Source organism: Odontesthes bonariensis, chromosome 18, assembly GCF_027942865.1.
Source record: "Odontesthes bonariensis isolate fOdoBon6 chromosome 18, fOdoBon6.hap1, whole genome shotgun sequence".
In the NCBI taxonomy this organism is placed as follows: domain Eukaryota; kingdom Metazoa; phylum Chordata; class Actinopteri; order Atheriniformes; family Atherinopsidae; genus Odontesthes; species Odontesthes bonariensis.
This window is the reverse complement of record NC_134523.1, coordinates 12444683-12472319: the sequence shown is the minus strand read 5'-3', so window position 1 is coordinate 12472319 and position 27637 is coordinate 12444683. Positions and strand designations below refer to the sequence as shown.

At 43.3% G+C, this 27637-nt stretch overlaps 1 protein-coding gene across 2 annotated transcripts; it reads left to right on the top strand.

The window, feature by feature from the left end:
• triqk (triple QxxK/R motif containing) lies at positions 1–27330 on the top strand. Of its 2 annotated transcripts, none has more exons than XM_075449454.1 (5): positions 1–185; positions 3818–3892; positions 16855–16940; positions 25471–25617; positions 25957–27330. In XM_075449454.1, the coding sequence occupies exons 2-4, from the start codon at positions 3832–3834 to the stop codon at positions 25576–25578; spliced, it is 255 nt and encodes an 84-aa protein (XP_075305569.1). In that variant the 5' UTR covers positions 1–185; positions 3818–3831; the 3' UTR covers positions 25579–25617; positions 25957–27330. The 2 variants fall into 2 exon arrangements, with proteins under 2 accessions (XP_075305569.1, XP_075305570.1); XM_075449455.1 differs by having other exon boundaries at positions 25820–27330.
• The last annotated feature ends 307 nt before the right edge of the window (positions 27331–27637 follow it).

Here is a 27637-nt window from a genome sequence, read left to right as displayed (position 1 = left end):
TGTTTCGCAAAAGCAGGAACTGTTTCAGGAAGAAGTGGTGTGTTGGCATTCTGGAGAAATTAGGATCAAAGTACCCTAAAAAGATCAATTCCGTCACTCTGCGTGCGCTCATACTGCGGCCAGGTCCTCCGTAATGCAGAAATACCTCAACTAAACGACACGTCTTCTTGATAAACAGGAACAGTGTAAGTATCTTCGATAATGCATTGAATGAAAGCTGCCCGGAGTCAGTTGTTTTTCTTATAAAAAATTCTTTGTCGGGTCACATTTAAGGCGCCGTTTACACATACCCGGGTATTTTGAAAAACGCATATTTTCTAACCTTCGTTTTCAAAAAAAAAACCGTGCACACAGCCCCGTTTTTAAAAAAAACCCCGTCTACATTGATCCGGAGAAATACGCTATCAGGAGCTGTTAAATTACGCCAAGCCTGACTGTGGCAGTGTTAGAACAATGAGAATTCCACACAAGCCAATCAGAAGCCTAATAGAGAACCGCTGACAGGCAACTTTCTTCACAACATCAACAGAAGCGCGCATGTGAGTACTCTCACCCTGGATGTGCGGGCGTAGCAGTTCTGCTAGGGAAAGGAGTGAAAATCGTGACATCCTGAAATTTTCCCTCCATTCCTCCGGGACAACAAAGCCATTTTCAAAATTTTCCCACCATAAAGCAGTCCGTCCGGGTCTAATCCAGAATCGCCGTCGCTGGCGGTGGTATGGCCGGGCTCTGTCTGCCAACAGAAGCTCCGCAATTGTTGCCCTCCGCGCCGTAATGCGCCTTTGTTGTTCAATACTTTGTAGGAGTGTAATTTTCAAAATCACACAAGCGAGTATAGCTCTCAACAAAATAAATGCTGCTAGTACCTCCATGCTTGCCAGATAAACAATGAATGGCGTTATCCTGCCACTATGGTGGATACGGGCGGGGCTCTGTACTATGACGACAACTCCGCATTCCATTCTGAAAACTCCGTTTTCGTCTTTCAACCAGTTTACACACAAACGCTAAACGGAGTTTTTAAAAAATCTCCACTTTTGCCGGAGTTTTTTTTTAGCTTCGTTTTCGGAGGAAAAAACTCCGTTTGTGTGTAAACGAAAGGCACAAACGAAGGGAAAGGTCTTCGTTTTTCAAAATACCCGGGTATGTGTAAACGGCACCTAAGTCAGATATGCTGTATGAAGTCTGTATATTTAACGTATTTAAGATGTACTTGCTTCTGCGAGACTGGTTGTTTTCAAAGGAAAAAACAAATATATATTTGCAGCTTACCTGGTGTCTGTACATGTTTATAGTGAAGTTTCTTAAAGTTCTAGTGTAGTAAGGTCCACCCAACTGAAAAGTGGAAAGTCTTCACTTAAACTAATAAAAAATCCAGATTTTTTTTTCTCACTTTTTTTTTTTTAAAGTTGTTCGGACAGAAATTTGATTTATGATACTGAAAATGGTTTCAAAATGTTTCTTTAATGGGCCTATTAATATTAGTAATGGTAGTCCAATGCTTCTCAATAAATAATACATGTGTGCTACAAACACATGACCTGACAGTGGAATCGCCGCCTCATTAAAACTGTTTCAACCTGAGACAGTAATTCTAACCTTTACGGAGACATTTTTAATTTCAGAGCCTTTGTGTCGGACTATAACGTGCAGCAGAGATTGTGTACCTACCTAAAGAACATAGTTTTTTTTTGTTTTCGAGTTGTTTGTGTGTGTAGGCACTAGGCAGCCATAGTTTAGAGTTACTGGACAGGTTTTTTGGTACTGAAACTAGACTCCTGCATCCCCCTTTGGCTCTATTCTCAGGTTTTGGAAAATTAATTTCCCTGGTAGGCGCCTTTTGCTCATAACAGGTCTTTTAAGAGTGACATGGTGCTCCCTTTGGCTGTTATGTAAATGCGTGTTCACCTACTTTCAGATGGCAGAAGTTGTGATTTAATTAGAGGGAAATTCTTCAGTAAAAATAGGTTTTTCCAGCACTGACAGCAGTGAGAAGTAACAACACAAAATTATATCAGTGAAGTCTGTTTACAGGCCAAAGAAACTGCCACAGACTTAAAAACCGAAAACGGCATTAACCACATCGTTTTGGTCGACAAAAATACTTTTTTACTAACTACAAATGACTCAAGAAGGGACATAAGCCCTTACCTTAAATTTGCATGGCCCAGTTCACCTTGTGTAGACACTTTGGCAGGTTTGATTGTACTGGAATGGAGCCTCTGTCTTCCTATTAAGTCAAGCGAACGCCATCTTTAAAAAGTTAAAATCTTGTGTTGTGTCCTAGTTTGAATTCAAGTTCAAGATTATGGTGGTGGCAGTGATATGAATGAACAGTTACCCTGTCAGTTGGGACTGCACCTGTCACCATAGGTAGATGTATTTCAGTCAATGCTCTGCTTCCTCATACCTCACTGACCCAAATGCAAGACGGACCGTGACATGTCTGTGGACATTCCAGCGTAAATGGGCTACAAAATGAGTTGTTTATGGCATTTTAGGCACACTACTGCAATATTACAGCACAATACAATGGAGCCAGTAGCCCAAGAGCCCACTGTGTCCGACTGTAAACATTTCATTTGGACAATTTCCTCTTCTCCTTTTTGGTCTTTCTCTCACTTCCTTCAATTCGCTGACTCTGGTTTCCAGCTGTTGGAGAACAATAGCCATACATGTGCCCCTCCCTCTCTCCTGGCACTAACAGTGTTTGAAATGTAGCTGGAAACAACATTTTTAGTGTAAGGTGAAATCCAGGCGGCAGCGGCAACCTCCCATGAGAAGTTATCAGTCGGGACCGGCAGCCAGCCACGCTCCTTGCACATGCTAATTCGGTCTCTCGCTTCTATTCCCCAGCTGTTCCTCCAGACTCTCCACCACTCTTGCACCTCTTGGAATCCTCCTCTTGCTCTTCTCCTCGTGTGCGCACCTGCAGATGACATTTCTCTTTCTGCCATACCTAAACACTGCCTTTTTAAAAAAAAAATACTATTAATTATCATTAGGGCGTGGCAGGTATTGAATTTTCCCTTTCAATCATCCGTAAACCTTACAGGCAGAAGACTAGCCAGCCGTTTTATTGTTACTACAAAGAGCAAGCGGGCCCCTCGACTCACATTCACTTTTATTTTAAACAAAGGACTACGATATTGATTTGATGCAGTGTGTTGCGGAGGAGTCTGTCTGGAATTTAGATCAGAGGATTCACAGAAGGGGGAAAAAAAATAAAAAAAAATCTGTAGGCAGAATAGAGGACACGAACACTGAATTTTAGCCGTTTGTAAAGAAAAGCTTTCAGCACGTTATTACATCTTCACAAAGGGCCGATGTTTGGCTGTAAAACCGCAGCCCCAACACCCAAGTTTTTATGCCCTAACACAAGTCTAGTCATACACAGGATACAATTTAGATTATTTTGAGCTTTTTCTCTTTATATCTTACCCCTAAGCTGTCGGAGTAATCAAAGAGAACGCTCGGTGTGAAGGGAAATGGCATTAAACTAAATGAGATTGATAGGAAGCTCACACTGAGAATGTAACACACATGGAAGGAGGTGAGAATTAATTTAATAATGTGCAGCAGATGTATGTGAAAGATAAACCATCTGCTTGATCAAAACTGACTACTCGTCTCTATATATGATCGCGCAATTACTTGAGTCTTTTCTGCAAATTTCACAAGTTATCTCACCGCCGCAGCAGCGCGAATGGAGTTATATCTGCATTTGATTAAACTAAATGATCAGGTGTAACGCCGAGACGCAGCTGTGAAATCCCCAGCTTCTCAGACGGTTGTTTTTCTTTTCATTTCCTGTCAGACGGAGGAAGGAGAATGGCCAAGAAGGATGCCAGCACCACCAGATTACCAGTTGATCAATACAGAAAGCAGATTGGTGAGTCTTCTGTCGTCCAAATGCTAGTGAATCGGTTTGTTGGGCAACAGCTAATTGGCTAAATGTAATCAAATAACATAATTGTGGTCGTACCCATTATGTTATTTGATTACATTTTGATTTAATATGTTGACAATGGTTGGAAAGAGATTGAAAGACTTGATTGTTTCTCTGTATTTCAGAACACAGAAGAGTTCAGCTGGCATTTATTTGGCAGTTTGCAAACTTGATGACCTAAAGTTTAATCAAAGGCACAGATGTTATATTAACTGATGATTTGAACAATAAGTTTTGAAAATTAATTCACGATGCTCTTTTGACAGCCGCGGTTTGAGCCTCCGCTTGTTGTGCAACTCAATTTTCAACTAGAATCATAACTTGCACTTTGTTGTGGCTAAGCTTCCTGGACAAACAGTAATTATCAAAGCAAGCTAATATCACAATATGTTGTAAATCACAATTTCATGTTGCAGGGAAGGTTTCAAAAATGATTCCAAACTTCTGAAATTCTCCTTTGTCAGTTTTTGGTTAGAACAAGCACCGTGTTTACACAGTCCCGGAGCCTTTTTTCACTCTCGATTGGATTGTAAGCAGTCACGCGTGTAAAACGAAGAGGCGGAATCTCATGTTATAGTGAATTAAGAACTGCCTCTTTAAAATCACGTCTGTTGCTGTTTTGTCAAAGTCTAAAGTCACTTGAATCTTGTAGCATTTGGTTTCAACTTCTTATCTCTTGCATTACAAAGGCCCGACTCAAATGATGTGTTTGGAACCGATTTACATGCCTGCTGTTGTTGATCCCAAGATCTCAGGGGTTACATATTTTTTTTTCTTTCTTTTTTTACATGAAATGCAACTTAGCCGTCTTATCAAACACTATAGTTCCCCAGTTCTCGATAGATTACAACTTTTAAAGCTCCAGTTCTTCGGTTTAGACTACCATCATCAAGGTATAACAACTAATGGCCCAAAACAGGACACTTTGTGGTTAGAATGGCTATCTATTATCAGGCCCCATGCTGATAGGCTACAAGTTCAAGGAAAAAGTAACTTAAAATCTCTGTAAGTGTGAAGAAGTTTTTTAAATTTTTTTTTTTATATATGATAAGGTCAGCTGGGGTTCTTCGAAAGCATCGGAGAGATCCAGTGAGTGATTTTCCTTTTTGATGCCTGTAATAGAACGGTAGAGGCCTATGTGTTCTAGGTATTTCAATCTAAAATTTAAACAGGCATAGCACAACAATAAACTGTAAATCACCTTTCAGAATCTTATCTTGTGGCCATAAATTTGCAATTAGTTTGCTGATTTTAAAAAATACTGGCAATTTCACCTTGAATCCAACCGACTGATGGGATTCCACCATCATGTAAATGACACATGTTAACTGGTAAGCTCACAGTGGATGATTGCATAATGATGATGCCTATATATTCTACAATTAATTTAATTCTAAAATGAAGCAAACAAACAAAAAAAAACAACAGTTTCTGTGAAATTGATTAGTATTTCTCTTATTTGAACATGATCACATAACACAAAGACGTGTAAAGGGAAAGAAAGAAAAAAAGCCATGTCAGGCATAAAAAATAGAAAAGAAATCCCCTGTGCTTGTAGTATTATGACGAACAATACCCAGGTGCTAGCTGTTACAGCTGCCCTGCATTGTTGTTGTTTTTTTTTTTTGTACATTTAATAATCAAGAGACTTACAATAATCTTTTAAAATCAGCAGGGGGATGTGTTTAGAACAGCTGTTTACAACCTGCAGTTTTCTCCCTTGTTGACTGTCCCTTTACTTCCCTGTTGTTTTCCCTTCTGTCTGTGGATTGCTGCTTTGTTGGCAAACTGGAATTAGGACTGGTGGCTTGATTTACTAGGGCGGAAAATTGCCACAGATTTCCTGACTTGATGCCATTTCAGTTCACAACATCTTAATTCTATCTCGATTCTATTTGAATTCTATTTCATTAGCTTCAGTTCAGTATTGATTCTGTTGACATTTCTGTCACAGTACAAATTTATATATTTTATATATATATATATATACATATAAACTTTGTTTATGTAAACTACTTTGACACAGTTGCATTGGGTTATTATTACTTGACAGACTGACACACACCCCTTCAACTTCCCTAGCATTGTATTGCTGGTATTATATATAATGAGCTGTCACCTTACCGTGTTGGGGGGGTTTGCGTGCCCCAATGAGTCTGGAGCTATGTTGTCTGGGGCTTTAAGCCCCTGGTAGGGTCACCCATGGCAAACAGATCCTAGATGAGGGACCAGACAAAGAACAGCTCATAAAACCCGCATGATGAAGAAGATTTTTGGAGAACGTGTACCTTCGCCCGGACGTGGGTTACCGGGGCCTCCCCCTGCAGCCAGGCCCAGGGGTGGGGCCCGCCGGCGAGCGCCTGGTGGCCGGGTCTGTGCCCGTGGGGCTCGGTCGGGCACAGCCCGAAGAAATTGCACGGGTCCCCCTTCTGACGGGCTCACCACCCGTGGGAGGGGCCATGGGGGTCAGGTGCAGTGTGAGCTGGGTGGCAGCTGAAGGCGGAGACCTTGGCGGTCTGATCCTCAGCTACTGAAGCTGGCTCTTGGGACGTGGAACGTCACCTCTCTGCTGGGGAAGGAGCCTGAGCTGGTGCGCGAGGCTGAGCGGTTCCGGCTAGATATAGTCGGACTCACCTCGACGCATGGCTTGGGCTCCGGAACCAGCCTCCTCGAGAGGGGTTGGACTCTCTTCCAATCTGGAGTTGCCTGCGGTGAGAGGCGTAGAGCAGGTGTGGGCATACTTATTGCCCCCCGGCTGTGCGCCTGTACATTGGGGTTTACCCCGGTAGACGAGAGGGTAGCCTCCCTCCGCCTTAGGGGGGGTACGGGTCCTGACTGTTGTTTGTGCTTATGCACCGAACAGCAGTTCAGAGTACCCACCCTTTTTGGAGTCCCTGGAGGAGGCACTGGAGAGTGCTCCTCTGGGAGACTCCCTCGTCGTGCTGGGGGACTTCAATGCTCACGTGGGCAATGACAGTGAGACCTGGAGGGGCGTGATTGGGAGGAACGGCCCCCCCGATCTGAATCAGAGTGGTGTTTTGTTGTTGGACTTCTGTGCTCGTCACGGACTGTCCATAACGAACACCATGTTCAGGCATAAGGGTGTCCATATGTGCACTTGGCACCAGGACACCCTAGGCCGCAGCTCGATGATTGACTTTGTGGTCGTATCGTCGGACTTGTGGCCGTATGTCCTGGACACTCGGGTGAAGAGAGGGGCGGAGCTGTCAACTGATCACCACCTGGTGGTGAGTTGGCTCCGCTGGTGGGGGAGGAAGCCGGTCAGACCTGGCAGGCCCAAACGTATTGTGAGGGTCTGTTGGGAACGGCTGGCGGAATCCCCTGTAAGCAGAAGTTTCAACTCCCACCTCCGGCAGAGCTTCAGCCATGTCCCGGGGGAGGTGGGGGACATTGAGCCCGAATGGGCCATGTTCCGTGCCTCCATTGTTGAGGCGGCCGACCGGAGCTGTGGCCGTAAGGTGGTCGGTGCCTGTCGTGGCGGCAACCCCCGAACCCGCTGGTGGACCCCAGTGGTGAGGGAAGCCGTCAAGCTGAAGAAGGAGTCCTATCGGGCCTTTTTGGCCAGTGGGACTCTGGAAGCAGCTGATGGGTACCGACAGGCCAAGCGGAACGCGGCCTCGGCGGTTGCTGAGGCAAAAACTCGGGCTTGGGAGGAGTTCGGGGAGGCCATGGAGAACGACTTCCGGACGACCTCGAAGAGATTCTGGTCCACCATCCGGCGGCTCAGGGGGGGGAAGCGGTGCACCGTCAACACCGGCTCTGCTGACCTCAACTGGGGACGTCGTGAGTCGGTGGGGGGAGTACTTCGAGGGCCTCCTCAATCCTACCGACACGCCTTCCGATGAGGAAGCAGAGTTGGGGAACTCGGACGTGGGGCCTCCCATTTCTGGGGCTGAGGTTGCCGAGGTGGTCAAAAAACTCCTCGGTGGCAAGGCCCCGGGGGTGGATGAGGTCCGTCCTGAGTTCCTCAAGGCTCTGGATATTGTAGGGCTGTCTTGATTGACACGCCTCTGCAGCATCGCGTGGACTTCGGGGGCAGTGCCTCTGGACTGGCAGATCGGGGTGGTGTTCCAACTATAGGGGGATCACATTCCTCAGCCTCCCTGGCAAGGTCTATTTGGGGGTACTGGAGAGCAGGATCCGCCGGATAGTCGAATCTCGGATTCAGGAGGTCCAGTGTGGTTTTCGTCCTGGCCGTGGAACAGTGGACCAGCTCTATACCCTCGGCAGGATCCTGGAGGGTGCATGGGAGTTCGCCCAACCGGTCTACATGTGTTTTGTGGACTTGGAGAAGTCGTTCGACCGTGTCCCTCGGGGACTCTTGTGGGGGGTGCTCCGGGAGTATGGAGTGCCGGACTCCTTGATATGGGCTGTTCGGTCTCTGTATGACCGGTGTCAGAGTTTGGTCCGCATTGCCGGCAGTAAGTCGGACATGTTTCCTGTGAGGGTTGGACTCCGTCAGGGCTGCCCTTTGTCACCGATTCTGTTCATAATTTTTATGGACAGAATTTCTAGGCGCAGCCAGGGCGTTGAGGGGGTCCTTTTTGGCGACCTCAGAATCGGGTCTCTGCTTTTTGCGGACGATGCGGTTCTGTTGGCGTCGTCGGGCCGTGACCTTCAGCTCTCACTGGAGCGGTTCGCAGCCGAGTGTGAAGCGGCTGGGATGAGAATCAGCACCTCCAAATCTGAGACCATGGTCCTCAGCCGGAAAAGGGTGGAATATTCTCTCCGGGTCGGGAATGAGATCCTTCCCCAAGTGGAGGAGTTCAAGTATCTCGGGGTCTTGTTCATGAGTGAGGGATGAAGGGAGCAGGAGATTGACAGGCAGATCGGTGCGGCGTCTGCAGTGATGCGGGCTCTGCACCGGCCCGTCGTGGTGAAGAAGGAGCTGAGCCAGAAGGCCAAGCTCTCGATTTACCGGTCAATCTATGTTCCTACCCTCACCTATGGTCACGAGCTGTGGGTAGGGACCGAAAGAACGAGATCGCGAATACAAGCGGCCGAAATGAGTTTCCTCCGCAGGGTGTCTGGGCTCTCCCTTAGAGATAGGGTGAGAAGCTCGGTCATCCGGGAGGGGCTCGGAGTAGAACCGCTGCTCCTCCGCATCGAGAGGAGTCAGATGAGGTGGCTCGGGCATCTGGTGAGAATGCCTCCTGGACGCCTCCCCGGTGAGGTGTTCCGGGCCCGTCCCACTGGGAGGAGGCCCCGGGGAAGACCCAGGACACGTTGGAGAGACTATGTCTCTCGGCTGGCCTGGGAACGCCTCGGGGTCCCCCCAGAAGAGCTGGAGGAAGTGGCCGGGGACAGGGACGTCTGGGTTTCTCTGCTTAGGCTGCTGCCCCCGCGACCCGATCCCCGGACAAGCGGCAGATAATGGATGGATGGATGGATGGATGGATGGATGGATAGATATATATATATATTTAAAAAATATATAATTAATAAAATTATATAAAAAAAAATCAACTCAGTGTATTTGTTTGTTTCTGTCTACCATAACTAAAGGCCACCACAGCCACAGAGCCTAGTAAGCATAAGTCGAGTTCAGATTGTGTACAGCACTGTGGTGTTGTGAAAAACGCAGCCAATCTCCTCCAGCTGTTGAGCACGCAGAGGTGTAAATTATGGATGCTTGTATGGACTTCTTTTCAGCCTTTGCCAGTGTCATGGTTTTCATATATTAGATGCCTAATATTTTTGGCTTAATCAGTCTGCTAAAGCGATAACATTTTGTAAATATTTCACACAGTTCACTTAGACGTTGCTGCGAACGTGACCAAAATAGCCACTGTGTGCATGATTCTTGCAATTTGTGGGAGACTGTACAATGCATGAAAGTGCGTAGGCTGCGGCTATGGGGCTGCGGCTATGAGGCTGCGGCTGTAGCAGCCTCATAGCATGGAAGCTTCTGGCCAAATCTGTCCTCACATTCATTAAGATTTCATCTTTCTTGTTTTTTTCAAATACATTTTGTAAATGCAACATGAAGCACAATCACACAGAAAATAGACACGTCTCTGAAGTGTCTCATAGCCCCAGCTATGAGGCTGGGGCTATGAGGCTGGGGCTATGAGGCTGGGGCTATGAGGCTGCGGCTATAAGGCGGTGCGTCACAGTTTTGTGACAACAACGTGTCATGTCAATATGCCAAGCCCACAGTGGTTGTGTGAATTGGGAGTGGTGAATGGAAGCGGCTGAAAATATCACATCTCCGTGGGTTTTAAGGTTGTTGAACAGTCAGTGAGGTATGAACTCAAGGAAAACATTGTTTACTCCACCTGGCTCTGTCTCTGCATTTGTAATGCAAGTTCTCCTTAACACTAAATCATCACGTGAAAATCTTAGTCCTTAAAGAATGACAGTTTCCGTGTAACAAAATATTACTTTAACTTTGAAATTTTTACTCTTCTTCTTTCATAACATGTTTTGACTAGTTTGCAAAATGCCAAAGTCTAGAAGTGGCCACTTCCTGTCATGCAGTTTGCAACCAAGTCCTCTGAAGTCGGCTTTTAGGTCCCTGTATAGCACAAAGCAAGAGCTTCGTTCACGTCGTCCGCACAAAGCTGAGCTTGCTTGCAGTGTTTGTTGCGACTCCGCCGGGAGATGTTTGTGGTGTTTATGGACATGATCTCGAGGCATAGTCGGAAAAGAAAGAGGAGGGTGTCTGGTCTCTGCTCTTAGCAGATGATGTGGTTCTGCAGGCCTCTTCAAGCCTTGGCCCTCTCAAAAAGCTGTTCACAACTATGTCTTAGGTATGTGAATTATTTCCTTGTTCTGGAACCCCCCTTCCTCCTAGCGGACGACTGCTTTTTTTTTTCTCTTGATGATTCATGTCCTCAGATTATTCTTTTGTCAGGTTGGTCACATTGTCATTGTCTGACCATATTTACTTTTCTCAGGCACGTGACGGCCTCTTAAAAATGATTTTCATTTTCTACCCAACCAGGCAGTAAGTGCCTCTGACTATTGTATTTTTCATATGTTTATTCATATATTGACAAATTAGCTTGCAGATATATTTGAACTATCTGGTAATATGTTCAACAAATTCAAACAAATCGGACGCAAACATAACAAGCACATATTTCACTCTCAAATCTCGCACAAGGTGCGGACATTTTTCCTTCCATCCTCCATTTAATATTTTCTTTTTTTTTTTCTCTCTTTTTTTTTTTTTTTTTTTTCTTTTTAAGGACATCATCAATTCAGAAATCTTTAATGCACTTGTCAGGAACACTTTGGTTCCACAACTGCCTCTTTTCTGCCCTTCACTTTCTCCCTTTTTTCCTTTTTCTTTTCCCTCTTTTTGAAAAGAATGGCCATCGGGCAATCTGAGTGAAACCACTGTTTAACAGCAATGGTGGAAAACCAAGAGTTAGGGGAGAAAAATTTGATCTTTCGAGATGGCAGGGGGCTATGTGAGAACTGAAATGGATGGCATGTGGTAATTTGAAAGCGTAAAAAATGTCTTTTTAATTCAGCAATTGGCCAAGTTGGTTGTTGAGCTGTACCATCATCTCTGCTGGAGTGCCTTTGTCATGTCAGTTGGCCATTGAAAAGATACTGTTGACACTCATCTCTTCTTAAATATCATTATTATTAAGCTGTTATAATTGAATGTCCACAGAATAGGTAAAGTCATAGAATTCTTAAATGTAAGTGCAAGCATTCACTCAGCTCAAGTGATCGTTGTTGCTGCCAGCAGAAAATTGGAGGAAATTGTCCAGACATATACGTGCTCGAGTCGTAAAGCCTAGAATAGGAAGTTGCAGAGTTTAAGCTTCAGTAGGTGTCATTTCAGAAGGATCACACACAGGAAATTGCCCTTTTTGCTTGGGAATTATTTCACTCCCAGTCAGTAGGCTACCATATATCACTGTGGTGTAGCTATTTCCTTTTGTCCTCACGGCATGCTTATTTTAAATCATATGCTTTTCTTTGAAATTTTGCATAGATTGAAAGATCCCTTTGCCTTTCTGCTCCTCCTACAGAACAAGGAGAAAAGAATCTTGCATGTGTTTGTCATCACTTCTCCAATTCTTCATTCTGGCCAGCAATCTGCATCATGTGGTTCCTGACTGTTTGGCTGCCATGCCATAGATGGACAGAGGCAAAGTATGAGAGTGTGTCAGACACGCTGTCAGTGTTTCCAGAATTATCCTAAGGCTTTGAGAGACTACTGGACGGTGGTCTGTCCGGATCACCCCATCACTTTGCATATGAATAATTTTTTGGTCAACCAGTCCCCACGGACACAATCATATACACAAAGGGAATCCCGACTGTTTTAAACAGTGACCTGTCTTTATGACAGTTATCTATATATTTGCTTTCCTTCAGTTGGAAGATATTATTTTATGTGAGGAAAATAATTGTTTCTTTTTGTGGTATTCTGGCTTGAGGTCAGACATTTTTATTCATCCAAAAAATTGAAATGTGAGGTTATTTGGGACCTCGCAATTAATTTTTGATTCCAAGGGGCGTTATTAAATGGGCATAGACCAAAATGCCTCTGGGTGAACCTTCAACTAGCCAAGGCAAATTAATGCATCACATGGATTTTGTTATGGGCAAACCATGACTTGCACAGAATACCAACAACAAAACACCACTCTGCTTCAGATCAGGCAGGTCGTTGCACCCAGTCACACCCCTCCAGGTTCCATTGATTTGCCCACCAGTGGGACGATGGAGTCCTCCAGGCAGGGCTCCTTTCTGCATCCCACCCATAGACTTCAAGATGGCTGAGTAATCTGAACTGTTGCTGTGCGCATAGTGTAAACAACAGTCACAGACCTTCCCCTGTCCGATAGGGTAAACTCCAAAGTTTGAGCATACAATGGGGGTCTACTCCCGCCCACCACCTGTCACCCAGGGCGGCTCCAGAGTGAAATAAAGTCCAGGCCTTCCTCAGGAGATTGGTTGCAGAACCTCTGCTGCGTGTTGAAGTGAGCCTGACTATATCTAGCTGGTATCTCTCAACCTCTCACGCAAGGTCTGGCTCCTTCCCCACTAGTGAAGTGACGTTCCATGTCTCTGTAGCCAGTTTCCGCTGCAAGAGATCAGACTGCCAAAGTCGACCTTTGGTTGTCACTCAATCCACGGTGCACCAGACACTTCCATAAGAGGGTTGTCCCATGTAACCAGTTTGGGATGTGCCCGACCAGGCCCCAAGGGAAAAGGTCTGACCAGCAGGCACTCGTTGATGAGCCTCTCCTTCAGCCCTGGCTCCAGGATAAAATCCAATATCCGTGCATAGAAAAATTTCTAGAATTGTTCACATGGGGCATTAACCCATCCATCCATCCATCCATCCATCATCTTCCGCTTCTCCGGGGATCGGGTCGCGGGGGCAGCAGCTTGAGCAGAGACACCCAGACGTCCCTGTCCCCGACCACTTCCTCCAGCTCTTCTGGGGGGTTCCCGAGGCGTTCCCAGGCGGAGGAAACTCATTTCGGCTGCTTGTATTCGCGATCTCATTCTTTCGGTCACTACCCACAGCTCGTGACCATAGGTGAGGGTAGGAACATAGATTGACTGGTAAATCGAGAGCTTCGCCTTCTGGCTCAGCTCCTTTTTCACCACGACGGGCCGGTGCAGAGCCCGCATTGGTGCAGACACCGCACCGATCCGCCTGTCAATCTCCTGTCAAAAACAAGACCCCGAGATACTTGAACTCCTCCACTTGAGGAAGGATCTCATTCCCGACCCGGAAAGGGCATTCCACCCTTTTCCGGCTGAGGACCATGGTCTCAGATTTGGAGGTGCTGACATGGGCATTAACCCATTGAGGCCGGGAAAGCATTGCCGCATTTCTACCTTTAAAGCCGGGGGCGCTGTTGCGTTATTCTACCTTTAAGGCCGGGAAAGCGTACACGTCTTTTTTCATGTATAAGGTTGTTTTGCACCAATTATTGACCTCTGCGCCAATTAAATGCATTATAATAGACACGTGAGAGTGTCGTCATGTTCCTCGTGTCATTGTTTTGAAGTTAAGTTTCATCGAAAAAAAAAAAAAAAAAAAAAAAAAGTTAAGTTTCATCGAACAAGCATGGAGGACTTTCAGTGGGAAGACATTTCAGACGGTAGCGATTATGAGGAGTTTCTTGGCTTCGATGATGCTGAAGAACGTGCTGACCCAATTGATGGAGATTTATGGCTAGCACATATGTTTGAGGATGATTTTGAAGGGTTTGAATGTGAGTGGAAGACTGATAATTACCACCGTAATCGACGGAGAGATTTCAACCGCACACCAGCGGTGAAAGTCGATTTACCTGCAGATGCCACACCGTTGCAGGCATTTAATCATATTTTTACTGAGGAGCTTTGGGCGCATCTCGTTTCCGAGACGAATAGATACAGTGATCAGGTACTTCAGACTCCAGCTCGAGCAAAGATGGCAAGGTGGTCACACGTAACTGTGCCGGAGATGAAAACGTTTATTGGAATGTGTATGGGCATGGGACTCCTTGTGCTGCCAGGACGAAGAGGTTACTGGCGATAAAATAAATAAATAATTTAAATATAAAATTAAATTTTATTTTATTACTGTTTTCTAATTGAAAATAGCGCTGTTCCTGCACTTCACTTTTTATTTTATTTTATTACTGTTTTTTTTTTATTGAAAATAGTGCTATTCCTGCACTTTACTTTTTACATTTTCTATTTTCTTGAAGGTGTATGTAAATAAACTCAATTTTCAAAGAAAGCCACAGGTGTAAGCTCTCAAATACTTTTTGAATTTTGTTTCTATCTGCTACAGAGGCTGAGAAATCAATCATTTAGTAGGCGTTGACACAATTGCTGAATTTCCAGAAAAACTTTTAGGTTTTAGGGGGTCTTTCTGAAATCGCCCATAGGTTTTACAGGCATTCTTTTCCAGGCGTCTTAGGCCTAAATGGGTTAACCAAAGTGAACAATTCAATGCATGTTCATTTTTTACACTGTTTTTTTTTCATGCAGCCTCCTGTACTGCTATTGCATACAGCCATCTCCAGCCTTAAAATCTTTGTACCATTTGAGTGAGTAGTGAGAAACTCGAGGTGCTCTACCATCAAATTTCTCCCTCTCCACTTTGACAACCAGAGCAGACATCCAGTGCGCCTCCCCCCCTTCACCTAATGAATTCCCACTAGCTCGCTGTCTGCTCCTGGCAACACGCTCCTCATTTCTATTAGCCCTTCACAGAGTTAGTGGGAAGTGAAAGAGGAGTTTAGAAACAGGAGGGATGAAGGGAGAACGAGAGTAGAAATTGTTACTGAACTGGAGTTCTCAAAAAAAAAAGGGAACGGTAGGAAAAAGATGGTGAGAAACAAGAACGTTTGTTGAGACTGAAAAGAATGTAGCTTTGTTTCTTTTTAGGATTACTTACACACACGCATGTATCACTCTTTATCCCTCTTTTCTGACCAGCTACTTTTTTCTTTCCTTCGAGACATCCTTTTCAGAAAGACATATTTTCTTGCCCTGCTTTTGTTCTCTTTTCCAATCGAAACTAACTATAATTATCTGGGAGTAAAAACTTCTGGCGACCTCTCTTCATTTCTAGAAAGGAAGCCCGAAACCTCACCCCAAACCCTTGCTTTCTTTCTTTTGCACATTATATAGTTAGGGTTACTAAAACATGTCTGCACCGAGTTTCTGTTGTACAGTAGTGCACATATGAGCTTAAAGAGCAGACAAAGGAAAAGAAAGAGGGAAGAAAGAGAAATCATAGCTTTTTTAAATATGAAACAGAGAATAATTGGACAGGCAACTCAAAAGCTATTTCTTCTACTGGTGCTGGCTGTTCCTCCATTAATTTCTGTTTCCTTAAGTAGGTAAAAAGTCTGGAACTGATTGCAAGTCTGGTATTTTTAGTTAGGATCTCAACCCCAACTGATAAAGCTGTTACCTACGCTCGTCACCCATTTAATGATGTCCATGAGTACCAGACTTCAGGAATAGTTGAACGTGAGGGATGAGCAGTTTGTGTTTGTGGGTAGGGTAATGTGTCCCATGGAAGTCCCACAAAAATGGAGTTCCACACATCTAAGAGCCATTTTTCCTTAACTTAAACCATTGCTCCAGTCTAGAAGCAACTATCCTCAAATTTAAGCCTACATTCATTCTATACCTATAAGTAACCTGAATATGCTCAAGTGCGCAGATGCAATACAAAGAACTGTGCTATTGCCAATTATTTCAGGACCCAACTGGTGCACTCTACTGCACATCTGTCCTCATAAAGTAAATGAACCATCCGGTCCTTAAGTTTTATGTAACCACCTGAACTCCATACCTAACTTGAGCTCTCAGACTAATTCTAGCTTACACATCACATTAAGATTTAATCTGAATATCTGAAATAACCTCTTTGAAAATGTACTTCTTTGTCCACAGTCTGAGCTTGTGTATATGTTCCCACAGAGCGAGAAGTATTACTACAGCCTCTCTCTTATATATACACACACTGTTCAGCAAGCTGTTGCCTTTCCACTCTATTGTTATCAAAGTTCCTTTTCCTGCAATGTATTGTTTCTAATTAGACCGAGACAGCCAGTTCTGCCTCATTTTAAGCACGTACACACTGTTTGCCAAGTGGAAAGTTTGCCCACATGATGCACAATTGCAGTGGAGTTGAGTAAGCACAGGTGTGCTGTGTGCTGCACGCAGGCCAAGACTTATTTTTTGTATTTTGCAGACAGTAACTTATGGGGAAATACTGCTGTAGAAATTGTGTCCATTTGGGCTAGATGGCTGCCAGTCATTAAGCCCCCTTGGATTGCTGGAGTTTATGCTCGCCCAGCAGCTTCACATGAAACCTGTCAGTCAGTCTTTTTAAGTAATTAGAGTTTTGCCCTTTCGGTATTTTTCTCATGTTACTTGTTTTTGTATCTTAGGCAAGCAGGACTACAAAAAGACAAAGCCGGTCTTAAAGGCAACACGGCTGAAAGCTGAAGCAAAGAAGAATTCCTCTGGATTTAGGGTAAGATATCTGGACTGGCCCTACTTTGGCCCAATCGCTCCCCTCGGCTCTTTTCTCTGCATTGTCTTTCTTGGATGTAGGGACCCCTTTTCTTTTGGAGATCATAGATTAGTGGTCATCGAGCCATCCAAATGGCCCCAAGGCCTCAGCTAAAGGGCTAGATGAACACTACTTCCTGATCCCCAAAAGAAAAAAGGGGACTGTACCCCTGCAAAGTGGTCGTCTCTAGTCCTTAGAGATGACCGGTAAGTGCCAGTTGAGGACTTGGGATTGGTCTTTTCTCTTTCAGACAACTAGAGTATATACATGTATTCAACTTTTGTGTTTGCCTGTCTGTTGTCCCATCTGTGAGTCTGTTTGTCTATCTTTCTGCCAACCATCTTTCTTTTTTTTATTTGTCTGTTTGTCTAACTGCCTATATGAGAGTGCATCTCACTCCATCCGTTTAATATCCCTGACTCTTAGCTGTGCTGCTAAAGGAACCTTAGCCTGGTCTCTTTGTTAAAAAATACACAGCAGATTTACCTGTAATAATATCATGTGGATCTGGACCCACACAAGTATAGAAAACTGTGAGGGGAAACGGTCATTTACTGCAAAGTGTGAAAGATACAGTGGTGTATTGGGATATACAGAAAACAATGTAGGACATTATCTATTTTAATGGTAAAGAAGCCATGAAAAGAGACATTAGGAGACAGTAGAGGAGAATTGGAAAATAAAGCAAATGGAGAAGCAGTCTGAAAGTCGTGAGTTGCATTGAATAATGTGAAAGTAAAGAGAGGTTGGGGTGTTTCCAGGGTGAGTCTCTCTGTTGCTTTGTCACACTGCAGCGATTAGAAGCTGTTGTGCAGGCAGAGATGGATGACTCTGCATTTATCATTCTAATGGCAAACTGCTGTTTATGCTCTTAGCTTACCAACGAAATGAAGAAAAAGGTTCCTCTGTTTAGCGTCAGCTCCTGCCAGGGCAAAACTCTTCTTCGGTCATAGATTTTCTAAATTCCTTTGAGAAATTGTGGATACCATCTGAAGAAACCAAGACCTCTGTGATTTATTAGGTATTTTCAAGTGAAAGTAATTTGTAAGAAAACATCATTGGGATTATTATTTTTTTGCATATTCATTTTCTGTCATTGCATTGAAAATCGCTTCTGTTTACGCTGCATGAAGCCCTACAGGCTTCTCCCCTTCATTAAGCCTCAGTGGCCAAGAAGTGCGCAGAAATGAGCAAATCAAAGAGAGGATTAAACACTGGGTGAAATGGTCAGGTTTTAAAATATGCATCTCTTAGACATGCAAGGCCTCATTAAACACGTCTTTAATCCAATTAGATTAGTCCATATCTTGAAATATTGATATTGGTCATGAATAATTAATGCTTTTCATGCCCAAGACGGGGGGAATTTTCAGGGGTCGGATTAAAAATACCTCTGGGATGAGGATATTAAACCGACTTAGACCTCTTGGCCCAGAGTTTGATTGAAATTCAGCCCAAATGTAATGGATATTTGGTCATGCTTGCTTTCCCATCAAGTCCTTTTTAGCGTGATATAAAGTTGAAGAAGTGATTTATTTATTTATTTTCTCCCCTGCTTACAGCTCTTTGATGACTGTAAAATGAGTCCCTCTCTGCCTCTGAACCTTTGATTGACGGCAACAATTTCCCTCCTTTTTTTTTATAGGTCCAGTTTGGATCTTGGTGTATGTCGCTGTATGCATGAAGGTTCTTGTCTATTTCTCTATTCTTTTTCTCTCCCGCCCCCCCATCCTCGGTTTAGATGCTAGTCTCAGATGCAGTTGGCACCTCAGACAGGCCAGCAGACAGGCGGGCACAGAGAATCTGGCAGCTGCCAGGGCAGGCTGTTTCGGGGCTCTCCTTGTAACGGGGCAGTCTGGAGAAGTTGGCAGAGAAAAAGATGTGAAGAGAAAACGAAAGTGGGAGAGCTTCTGTTCCCACCACAATGATCAGTTGTCAGGTCAGCAAAAGAAAGAAAGCAAACACACCTGTAGTTTCTATACACACGCTGAGTCACAATGTATCTGGAGAAGTTACACCTCGTTGTTATGAGTCTGTTGACTCTCCAAACAGTGGATAGTATGGATTCATGATAGTAGAGAGGAATAAACTGGCATGGAGTACAGTCTGCAGTCTCTCCTCAGATTGCCTGGAGAAGAGGCAGAGCCTTCAAAGTAGCTCCAGCACATTCTCTTGCAGCACAGGAAACAAGCCTGCTGCCTTGTCTAATTGGCACACTAGCCTTCTGTTCACTTCTGCACTGTTTTCCCTCTGTCTTATTTAGCTGCTGAGCCTAGAAAGTTGGGGGAAACTGCTTATATAATTGGCAGAGGACAGAGAGTACAGATGATAACTCTGGGTGTCTTCCATCTGTCATTTGTGAATGTGTGACAAGTAAGGGAGTTCTAAGTGTTTGTCATGCTGTTCTTTGCCTTTCTATATTAAAGTAGTGGAGATGAGAAGGAAACGCTGGGGGAGACGGTTGGATTATGACATGCAACAGGGGTTAGCCAGTCAGGAGCTGATTCTTGGACACCATCTCTAATAATGCCTCATTTAAAAAAAAAATGTATTTCTGTGATCCTCTTCGGTTTTTGGTAGCAACATTTTGTATGTTGATTCCAACTGAGATCACAAAGCTGCTGTTTTTGTCTAAGGGAAACTGAACAACAGGATGCTAATAAAATCTTAAGTTTATGAAGCGTCACCATTAACCATGAGGTTATACCGTGCAGAAACCCAGGATCCAAGCTGTACGTTAGCATCTGCAAAGTGAGCTTTTGCTGCAGATTCTACAAAGCACCTTAAACACGAAATGCGCCCACACTGATGCGGTGGTGTTTGGCTTTGTAACAACAATAAATCCACAATGTCAGTGACAATGTATGCTAATTGAAATGCAGTCTCTTGAGTAGTAAAGTTAAACATACTCTTATATATAACTGGTGTCATAGATTAAGAAAAGAGTAGTGCCAGAGGAATTTTTCAGAGCCACTTTATTCTACCCAGGGTTGGAGGTGGGTGTGGAGGGTGTTGGAGGCTGGAGAATATGGGGAGCTGAAGCCTATTTCAGCTACAGGTTGTCAGTCATGTTAATGGACTAACACATGCACCATGCATGTTGTCTACAAATGTGGAACCAGGCGTGGAGCTGACTGTTACTGGGTGACTAGGAAAAAATGACTAATCAGATTTCTCAGTGCTATGCACACGGTGGATTTCCTGACAGGAGACAAAAATCAGATTTTTCAGTGCAAGATGCCTTTACCGAGCAGACACAAAAAAAAATAAGGGGGAAAAAAATTCTTAAAAGATAATTGGGAAATTCCCCAATCACCTATCAGTGCCGATCAAGCTGAAAATCGGCGTATTGGGTGCATCTGTAGTCTTTGCTAATCAATAAGCTGCCTTTGTACAGGTGAATCGATCCCATTCTCATAATTAGAAAAAAAAAATCGCTGTCGACTCAAAGTATTATCAGGAAATTATGTAATAACTGTGAAAGGCCTAATAGCGATGGGACTTTCTTTTTTTTAAATTTTTCTGATGGATGAGAGAACCCGAAAATTAATGTGATGACGGGACTAATTATGTATTTTCACAGAGAATCAACATTTTTAGGGGTCTGATGGGGGGGTGGTGTAGAAATAAATGGCCGAACCTTTGGTTTTCACTTTCGGCTGGCTGACTATGGATAGATTTGATTTTACACGCTAGACATGCTTGGCAACTGCAGCATAAATGCACCAACAGTTCGTGTACATCTGCCACCCGCATACAGCTGCAAACGCATGGGTTCATACAGCCCGATGTACACATGTACACAGGTGTGCTCACATAAACTAACTCTGTAGGAGAATGAAAATCAGATCTCTGCTGAGCCGTGGCATGTCGCCAGGGTGACGGGGACCGAGCTCCCAGCATGCCGAATGTGCTACAGCTGCCGCCGGAGCTGAGAGTGCCACATGATGAAGATGATGATGTGCTTGGGCCCCATCCAGAGGTCTCCATCGAGATGTGGGGAGAGAGACTGCGTGCTCATGTCTGAGGACGTGTGCGTTTGCACCGAAGTGTGTTGGTGAGACAACGCAACAGTTGACGCAGTGGGCTACTCTCCTGAAAAACAATGATCTCAATCAAGTGCAGGTGCTTTCTGCGACTCAAGGGTCTGCAGTGAAAACCCTCCAGCTTTTTTTTCATAGACAAGTTACCAGCTGTTCCCATAAAGAAATGCAGGGGAAGGAACCTGGAATTGTGGCCATGTCGTGTTTCTCATTGTTTCACAGGCAATTCAGCAAAGGGCTCATTGATGTCAGGAGCACAGCATTTTCTTTGGCAATGTCTGCAAAAAACTGCAGAAGCTCGTCTTTGTTTCTTTGTTTCAAAGCTACCAGAGCGCACATGAAAAAGCAGAAAACAATCAAACCTCTGAGATTGGATAACGGCTCTTTTTTTTTTTTTTTTCTTTTTTTTTTCCTTTTTCTTTCCGAGGCTCCGGCAAAATGGAAAAAAAAAAAATCGAGCGGTGGAAGCCTGGCGGTTAATATATGAAACTGAAGTGCATGAAATTTAAAAGTTTTCCAATTAAGCACGGACTTAAAGCTGTTTGGAGGCTGCTGGGATGTAGATAAACATGGGCTGAGGATAATGAGGACCAATGCTGCTGATGACTAGGCATTACAACATGCACACAGATAGCTGTGAATGCGTGATGCCTTTTAATTGTTACCCACAACCCCCATCGCCTTCGTCACAGAGGAACTATTATTATTAGCCCCCCACCACCAGCCCTCATTTGTGCTGAGCGTTATGTCTCATTTGTTTTATTCCCACTTTTGTTTTTCATCAGTTGTGTCTCTGCACTTTGCCCAACGGTTGAATTTGCAGTCCACCTGAGGTTGTTCATGCCTGTTTTTCTCTCATGATTCTCTCTGTTTAGTTCTGAGGGTTCATGTTTTTAGTCATTTTATCTTCCTCTAAGTGTTATTTGAAAGAATTCATAAATGAAGAACTAAATTCTCAATATCTGCTGGGATTGGGCCCATGAATGCAATTTTGCACGAGTGCATTTCCAACGTTCAACCTTTTTTTCTTTTCCTTTTTTTTTTTTTTTAATAACCTCCAATCAGACTGTGCTTTGCACTCTTTTAAAGCTCTCTAAGCTCTCCAGTGTTGATTAGAAAGTTTGCAGCTAATGAGTTCTCTGGATAAAGAATAACTGGCATTGTTCAACACTCTGAGTGCCCCTAATGAAACTCCAGCTGATGATTGTAATCGTGAGAGCGCCGCATAATGAACAAGCGCTCCAAATTCCCATTTTCAACTTGAATACCACTTCTTTGGAAAGCCTCAATTTGACAATTAACCAATAGAAAATCTTTCAAAAAGAAAGAAATAAAGATGAATAATAAAAAAGATTGTGTCAAGACTGCAGATAGAGCTCAGTACCTTGTGGTTGCTCAGTGCCTGGCTTCTGAAATGTTCTACTAAAAGGTGTTTTTTCTTACACTTGTGCAGTGATCGTTTAGGGAGAGCGTCGCCCCGGTTATTTGTGCAAAGCTAGAACTCACGGATGATCTCTAAATGCTTTGCATGCCTAGCAGCCAGAAGTGTGGAAATGTCTCGGTTTTAACGTGCATCACAAAAGATTCAGCACTGGGGCATTAAACGGAGTTTGCAGCTGACGGTTTTTGACTCTTTTATCATTCGTTGATAATTTCAAGCGACGGTGGAACAGCAAATTAGCATTTTTACGTCTTTATGATGCCTTGAACTGTTCTATACCAACAAATAAGAAATGATGCAGCTCCTTTACATTTAATTGTCAGTGGAAAATTCTAATGTCAATGTGAAATTTTTAGGCAATGTGAGAGAGGAAGGCAGAGATCAGCAGCAAGTAAAGAAAAAGCAGACATTTGTGCACTCGTTAGACTTTATGAACTTGCTGGAAGATCAGAAAGTAGGTAAGACATGCGGCGTGTCAGATATTTTTCACAAATAGTTCGAATTGAGGAGAGGATGGAAACTTTGCCCTCCAACTCTGAGACAGGTAAGAGAAGCTGAGGTTTCTCCGGTTAAAAGGGGATGTAAGCTCCCATCACAGCTCCTTTTGTCAGAAACATCAATACCTACCTACAGCTAAAGTAGAGCACTAAAGAATTCAGTCGGTAAAGTTGTAAAGTCAAGTGGCCATTAAATGTGATTTGTGGACAGATTTCTAATATTTCAAAGCACTAGATGAAACTCGGGTTCGGACTGATCTGAATCCTTTCATTTATGATGAAAAAGTAGCTGTTTGCAAGTAAGAGTTGCAAAATTTGAGAACATTGCGCCATAAAACGATTAAAATCGATGAATTGTAATTTATCCGTGAGACCAGTAAAGATTTACATCCATCTCCAAATGCTGCAATTGGAACAATCTTACAAAGAAACTGTGTGTGTACCAATACAGACACAAAATACGCTGTTGGCCGCAAAACCTTGAAGTCACATGTCCTGATATAATTAACAGGAACTGAGATGTATGTGGTGTGAGCCGTTTCCCTCAGGTTGAGACTTTTTAAGTGACGCGTTTATAGTCTACCGATTTTCTCTAAATCCCCCAAAATGCAGGATCCCCGAAGGCGTGATAGCAAACAATCACTCACCTGAGCCCATTTAAACTCGGTCCTGCACTTTCATAGACCTCCAACAATAAACTCACCAAGTTGGATGAAGATGAGATGGAAGGTTATCAGGAAAAGTGTTCACACTTTTTTTGACGTTTTCCACAATTCATCCACTCCTTCTTTTTGCACAAAGAAGACAGCTGAAAATGATTTAATTGACTCAGTTTTGACTCGATTGACTCAATTTTAAGTGACTAAATTAACTAGAAATTTACATAGACTAAAAGACATGGACGCTTTTAAGTTCATGAGCATGGTTTTTACCTGCAAACATGTCTTAAATAAACATTCTTACTCAGAAGTGTGCATTTTTTCACCCTATGACAGTGATTGAAATAGATGATGAACTTTCACAGCTGAACTCCAGTTGCTTCAGTTTCTTCCCCCGTTTTTTTCAAAGAAGAAGAGCAGACAAGAAAGTCGTTACACAAACTGAAATGAATGTTGACTAAAAGCGTGTGACGACACTTTTGTTTACCTGCAGCCATGTGGAAAATAGGGGAATAATCAAATATGAATACATTATCCAGATATGAACAGATAATGGGTTATAAACAAACACAAACGGAATACTAATTTCAACATTGTGAGTTTTTTTTCTCTTTCCACTGAAACTCATGCGGCAGATACGGTGGCACCCTTTTAACTGTCTAAAACACTAATCCATTTGAATTGATCATGGATTTCATCCGACTGTGCTTTTTACGACTGTCACGATATGAAGTTGCCAGCAAAAAGTGCTTCAAAAACATCTGACCATTTAAACTCTCCTTAGGTCTCTGAGACCCCAAATGAAGGTTTTTTTTTCCTAAATCCTGTTTATAACGTGCCAAAAGAAGCAAGTTCAGTCACTGTTAAATGGTGGGGCTACGATTGGGTTTAAATAACTGAAAAGCTGCGTTGTGCCTTTCCCGCCCCATTCCCTGAATACGTTCTGCTCGGTTCAGAGATCTCATCTCGTGGATCCACTAAAATGCGACTACCTCTTGTATGTGAAAATGTTGTTGAGCTACCCTGCGCCTCAGTTCAGGAGATCCTCAACAGTTCAACATCCTCCTGGCAACAAACAACTGTTTACTATGTCGATGTAAAATGGAATAAACCGAGGAAGAAGTCCTACTCCCTTTATGTGTTATAAGCTCCTCCATTCTATGTTTTGTGAGCTAGTCTGGCAGTGAGTGTTTGAGCATGTGAGTTTTTCCTTTTGAAACTGTTTGCAAAGTTCATAAAGAAGCTAAACTTCCACGCTGCCTTACTGTAATTTGAGGTTACCGACTAGAGTTTGGTGCATTCAGCTTGAGGCAACTGTCCAGTTTTTCCTCCCCCAAAGAAATCCGAGCTGTTAAAGCAGCTAAAAAAGGTTTGTGGAGAAGCGAGCAACACAATCCGAGTCAACAATGCCCGGGCTCTCCTGAGATGCAGCTTCCATTAAGCTGCCAAAGGCCTTCAAGTTGAAGTTGTTTTGGTTTTGGATGGAGACAATGGTGCAGCATCCAACTCTGCTGAATGTCGTGTCCACCTGAGTGTGATGATTGACATTGCAGCCGTTTGATTTGCTCTTTAAGAACACCAGTGTGACCAAAATCTGCCCTTAAAACTTTTGTCTGTGTGAGTGGGCGTGCGTGGGTTTTAAGCACACTTAAACATTCGCTGTGGTTTAGATGAAGAGTTTTTAGCAAACACAGACGTCATGTACAGTGAAGGACAGCTGCAAAATTCAAACTTCGAAGAGTTCCTTGAGTGCAAAGACAAATGGAAATCAGGCACCTTGAAGTGTTCATAAAAGAAAGCTTTACACATATGCATAACATCTTAACTTTTTCTTGGTTTTTCCCTTCTCAGGACGCATTCCTGGTCATCGCAGCAATCCTGTTCTTTGTGCTCTGTGTTTACGCCTTCTTCTACCTAAACCTGAGCACCGAGATCAACCTGGATGTGGACATGGATTAAGATTTGGGACATGGTGTGCCTTGAATGTTGTGTTTATATGTAAGTACAGGAGGGGGGTGTTAAGAAGTTAGAAATGACAGAATTTTGAAAAAGACTATTGTTTAGATTGACATAAATGCTTCATTTCTGTGATAAGTTTGGTAGGTGTATTAAAACTTTTGGAATTCTGTGAGCATAAAAAATTTCCACAAGGTACCAAAGAATGAAGTTTTATAGAATTTTTTATTTATTTTTTTGATAGGAGTTCTGCTGCAAACTCTTATGTTCAGCCGAGAAGAGAAATCTTCTTTACACGAGTAATCCAAACTACAGTCGAGACTAAGCTCCGTTAATTATATTCTGCGTAGTGACACGTCCCGCTGTTTCCCCCACAAATAGAAAAATGGAAATCTGCTGTTGCGGCTCTCATCGCACGGAGACACATTCCAGTGTACAAACCTCTCCTCCTGGATATCTGGACATCAGAAAGTACGAGAGTCCACAAATGCCTCGTCCTGACCGAACATGTGTGCAGAATCCCGAGCCACGCAGTGCACCTGCTGCAGGCACATGCAGCACAGAAACGGGCGTCCTCAGGATAATTGTGCAGACGATCCACTTCTTTCATTTGAATGTAAATTATGAAGATGAGCGATGACTGAATGGTTTTGAGCTTATATGTTTTGTTTTTTCCCCCTGGAAAAACACATTTTTCTATCTTGCACGTATTGTTGCCCTCTTAATGATGTGATGTCTCTCTGCAGAGAAGAAAAAGAAGGTTTATCAATGTATCCTTTTTTTTTTTTTTTTTAAATCTTGTTACTGCTTCGGTCTTTGTGCCGCAGGTCTGCGAGGCACAAGAACTGACCTTTTTCTCTGCCGTTTAAGGCCAAGTGCTTCCATTCTTTGAGATTTTAATTGTTTTCCAAAGATTACAGAGTCGAGGGCTTTTTATTATGGTCCATAATGCTGTGTTTTCATGGGAAATGATTCGTTTCCATTTCCATTTTCTGCACAGCAAACGCAACGTGATTATAAGGAAATTGTTTTGAATACGACACATTTTTATAAATTGCGTGGGCGTAAAAGGTCATTTGCACCAGAGGCCTTTTGACTCCTTTCATTCCGAACCTTATTTCTTTGTGTTTAAAAAGTCTTAAGTCTGTGCCCGATTGTGTTCCGTCGCAGATATGATTCCTGAAATGTGAGACAGATTTTCGAGCTTTTAGCTTCTGTCTTTTTCTCCTCTTTTCTCCCATGACCTCCCGACCTCTTGTAAAAGACTACATGTCAAAGAAACCATTATGATAAGCATGCGCCCTCACCCTCACCCTGTGGCTTTTATCTCGCCCCACTACATCCAAACCCCCTCCCCGAAGGCTGTGAGTCACTCACAAGTACAACAATAGAAAGCCTGGCCTAATAGACCTTCATACATGACACCTGTTATCTAAAAGGTCACGATTAACAACTGCAAGAGCCTTGGCATCAGAATGATGGAGAGGATATGGTCGCCTGATGCATTGGTTTATTTTCATATTTGCCAAGATGAGATGCATGATATTTTGTAATTTTCATGTAATGGTTGGTGCCATTGTCCAATTTGTTTTTAGGGTCAAAAACCATTTAGATTGCTTTTTAATGAGTCTGTTGAATACTCTGTCACACGAATTATTATTATAATCTTTCTATTGTTGAATAAATTGAATCAAATGTAAGGAAATGTGTCTTTCGGCGCTGTGTGAAAGAAGATTAAAGGACTTTCTTTTATCATTTTTTTTGCAATTTCCGTGCTTTTTTGTTTTTCTGATCTTACATTTAAACATATCAAACCTCTGCAGACATGACAAAAAGCAGCTGCATGGTGCATTTCTTTGGGTTTTATATGTTTACAGTTGAAACTTTAAAGGGATAGTTTGCCTCTTTTGACTCGAATTGAATATTGTTTTGAGAAGCAAAACACTTTATTTTTGTGGCCTCAGCAAACTAGCCGGACTACCTTCGTCAATACCAAAACGAGGCCGGAACTCAGCTCTCAGGACGCAGTAGGGGGTAAGTCAATGTTGATGCACAATATTGC

Excerpts from the sequence above, each read along its gene's own strand:
- triqk (XM_075449454.1), top strand. The coding sequence starts at position 3,832 with ATGGCCAAGAAGGATGCCAGCACCACCAGATTACCAGTTGATCAATAC. Across the intron at positions 3,893-16,854 it reads TCAATACAGAAAGCAGATTG|GCAAGCAGGACTACAAAAAG; the intron begins GTGAGTCTTCTG and ends TTTGTATCTTAG. Across the intron at positions 16,941-25,470 it reads AGAATTCCTCTGGATTTAGG|GACGCATTCCTGGTCATCGC; the intron begins GTAAGATATCTG and ends TTCCCTTCTCAG.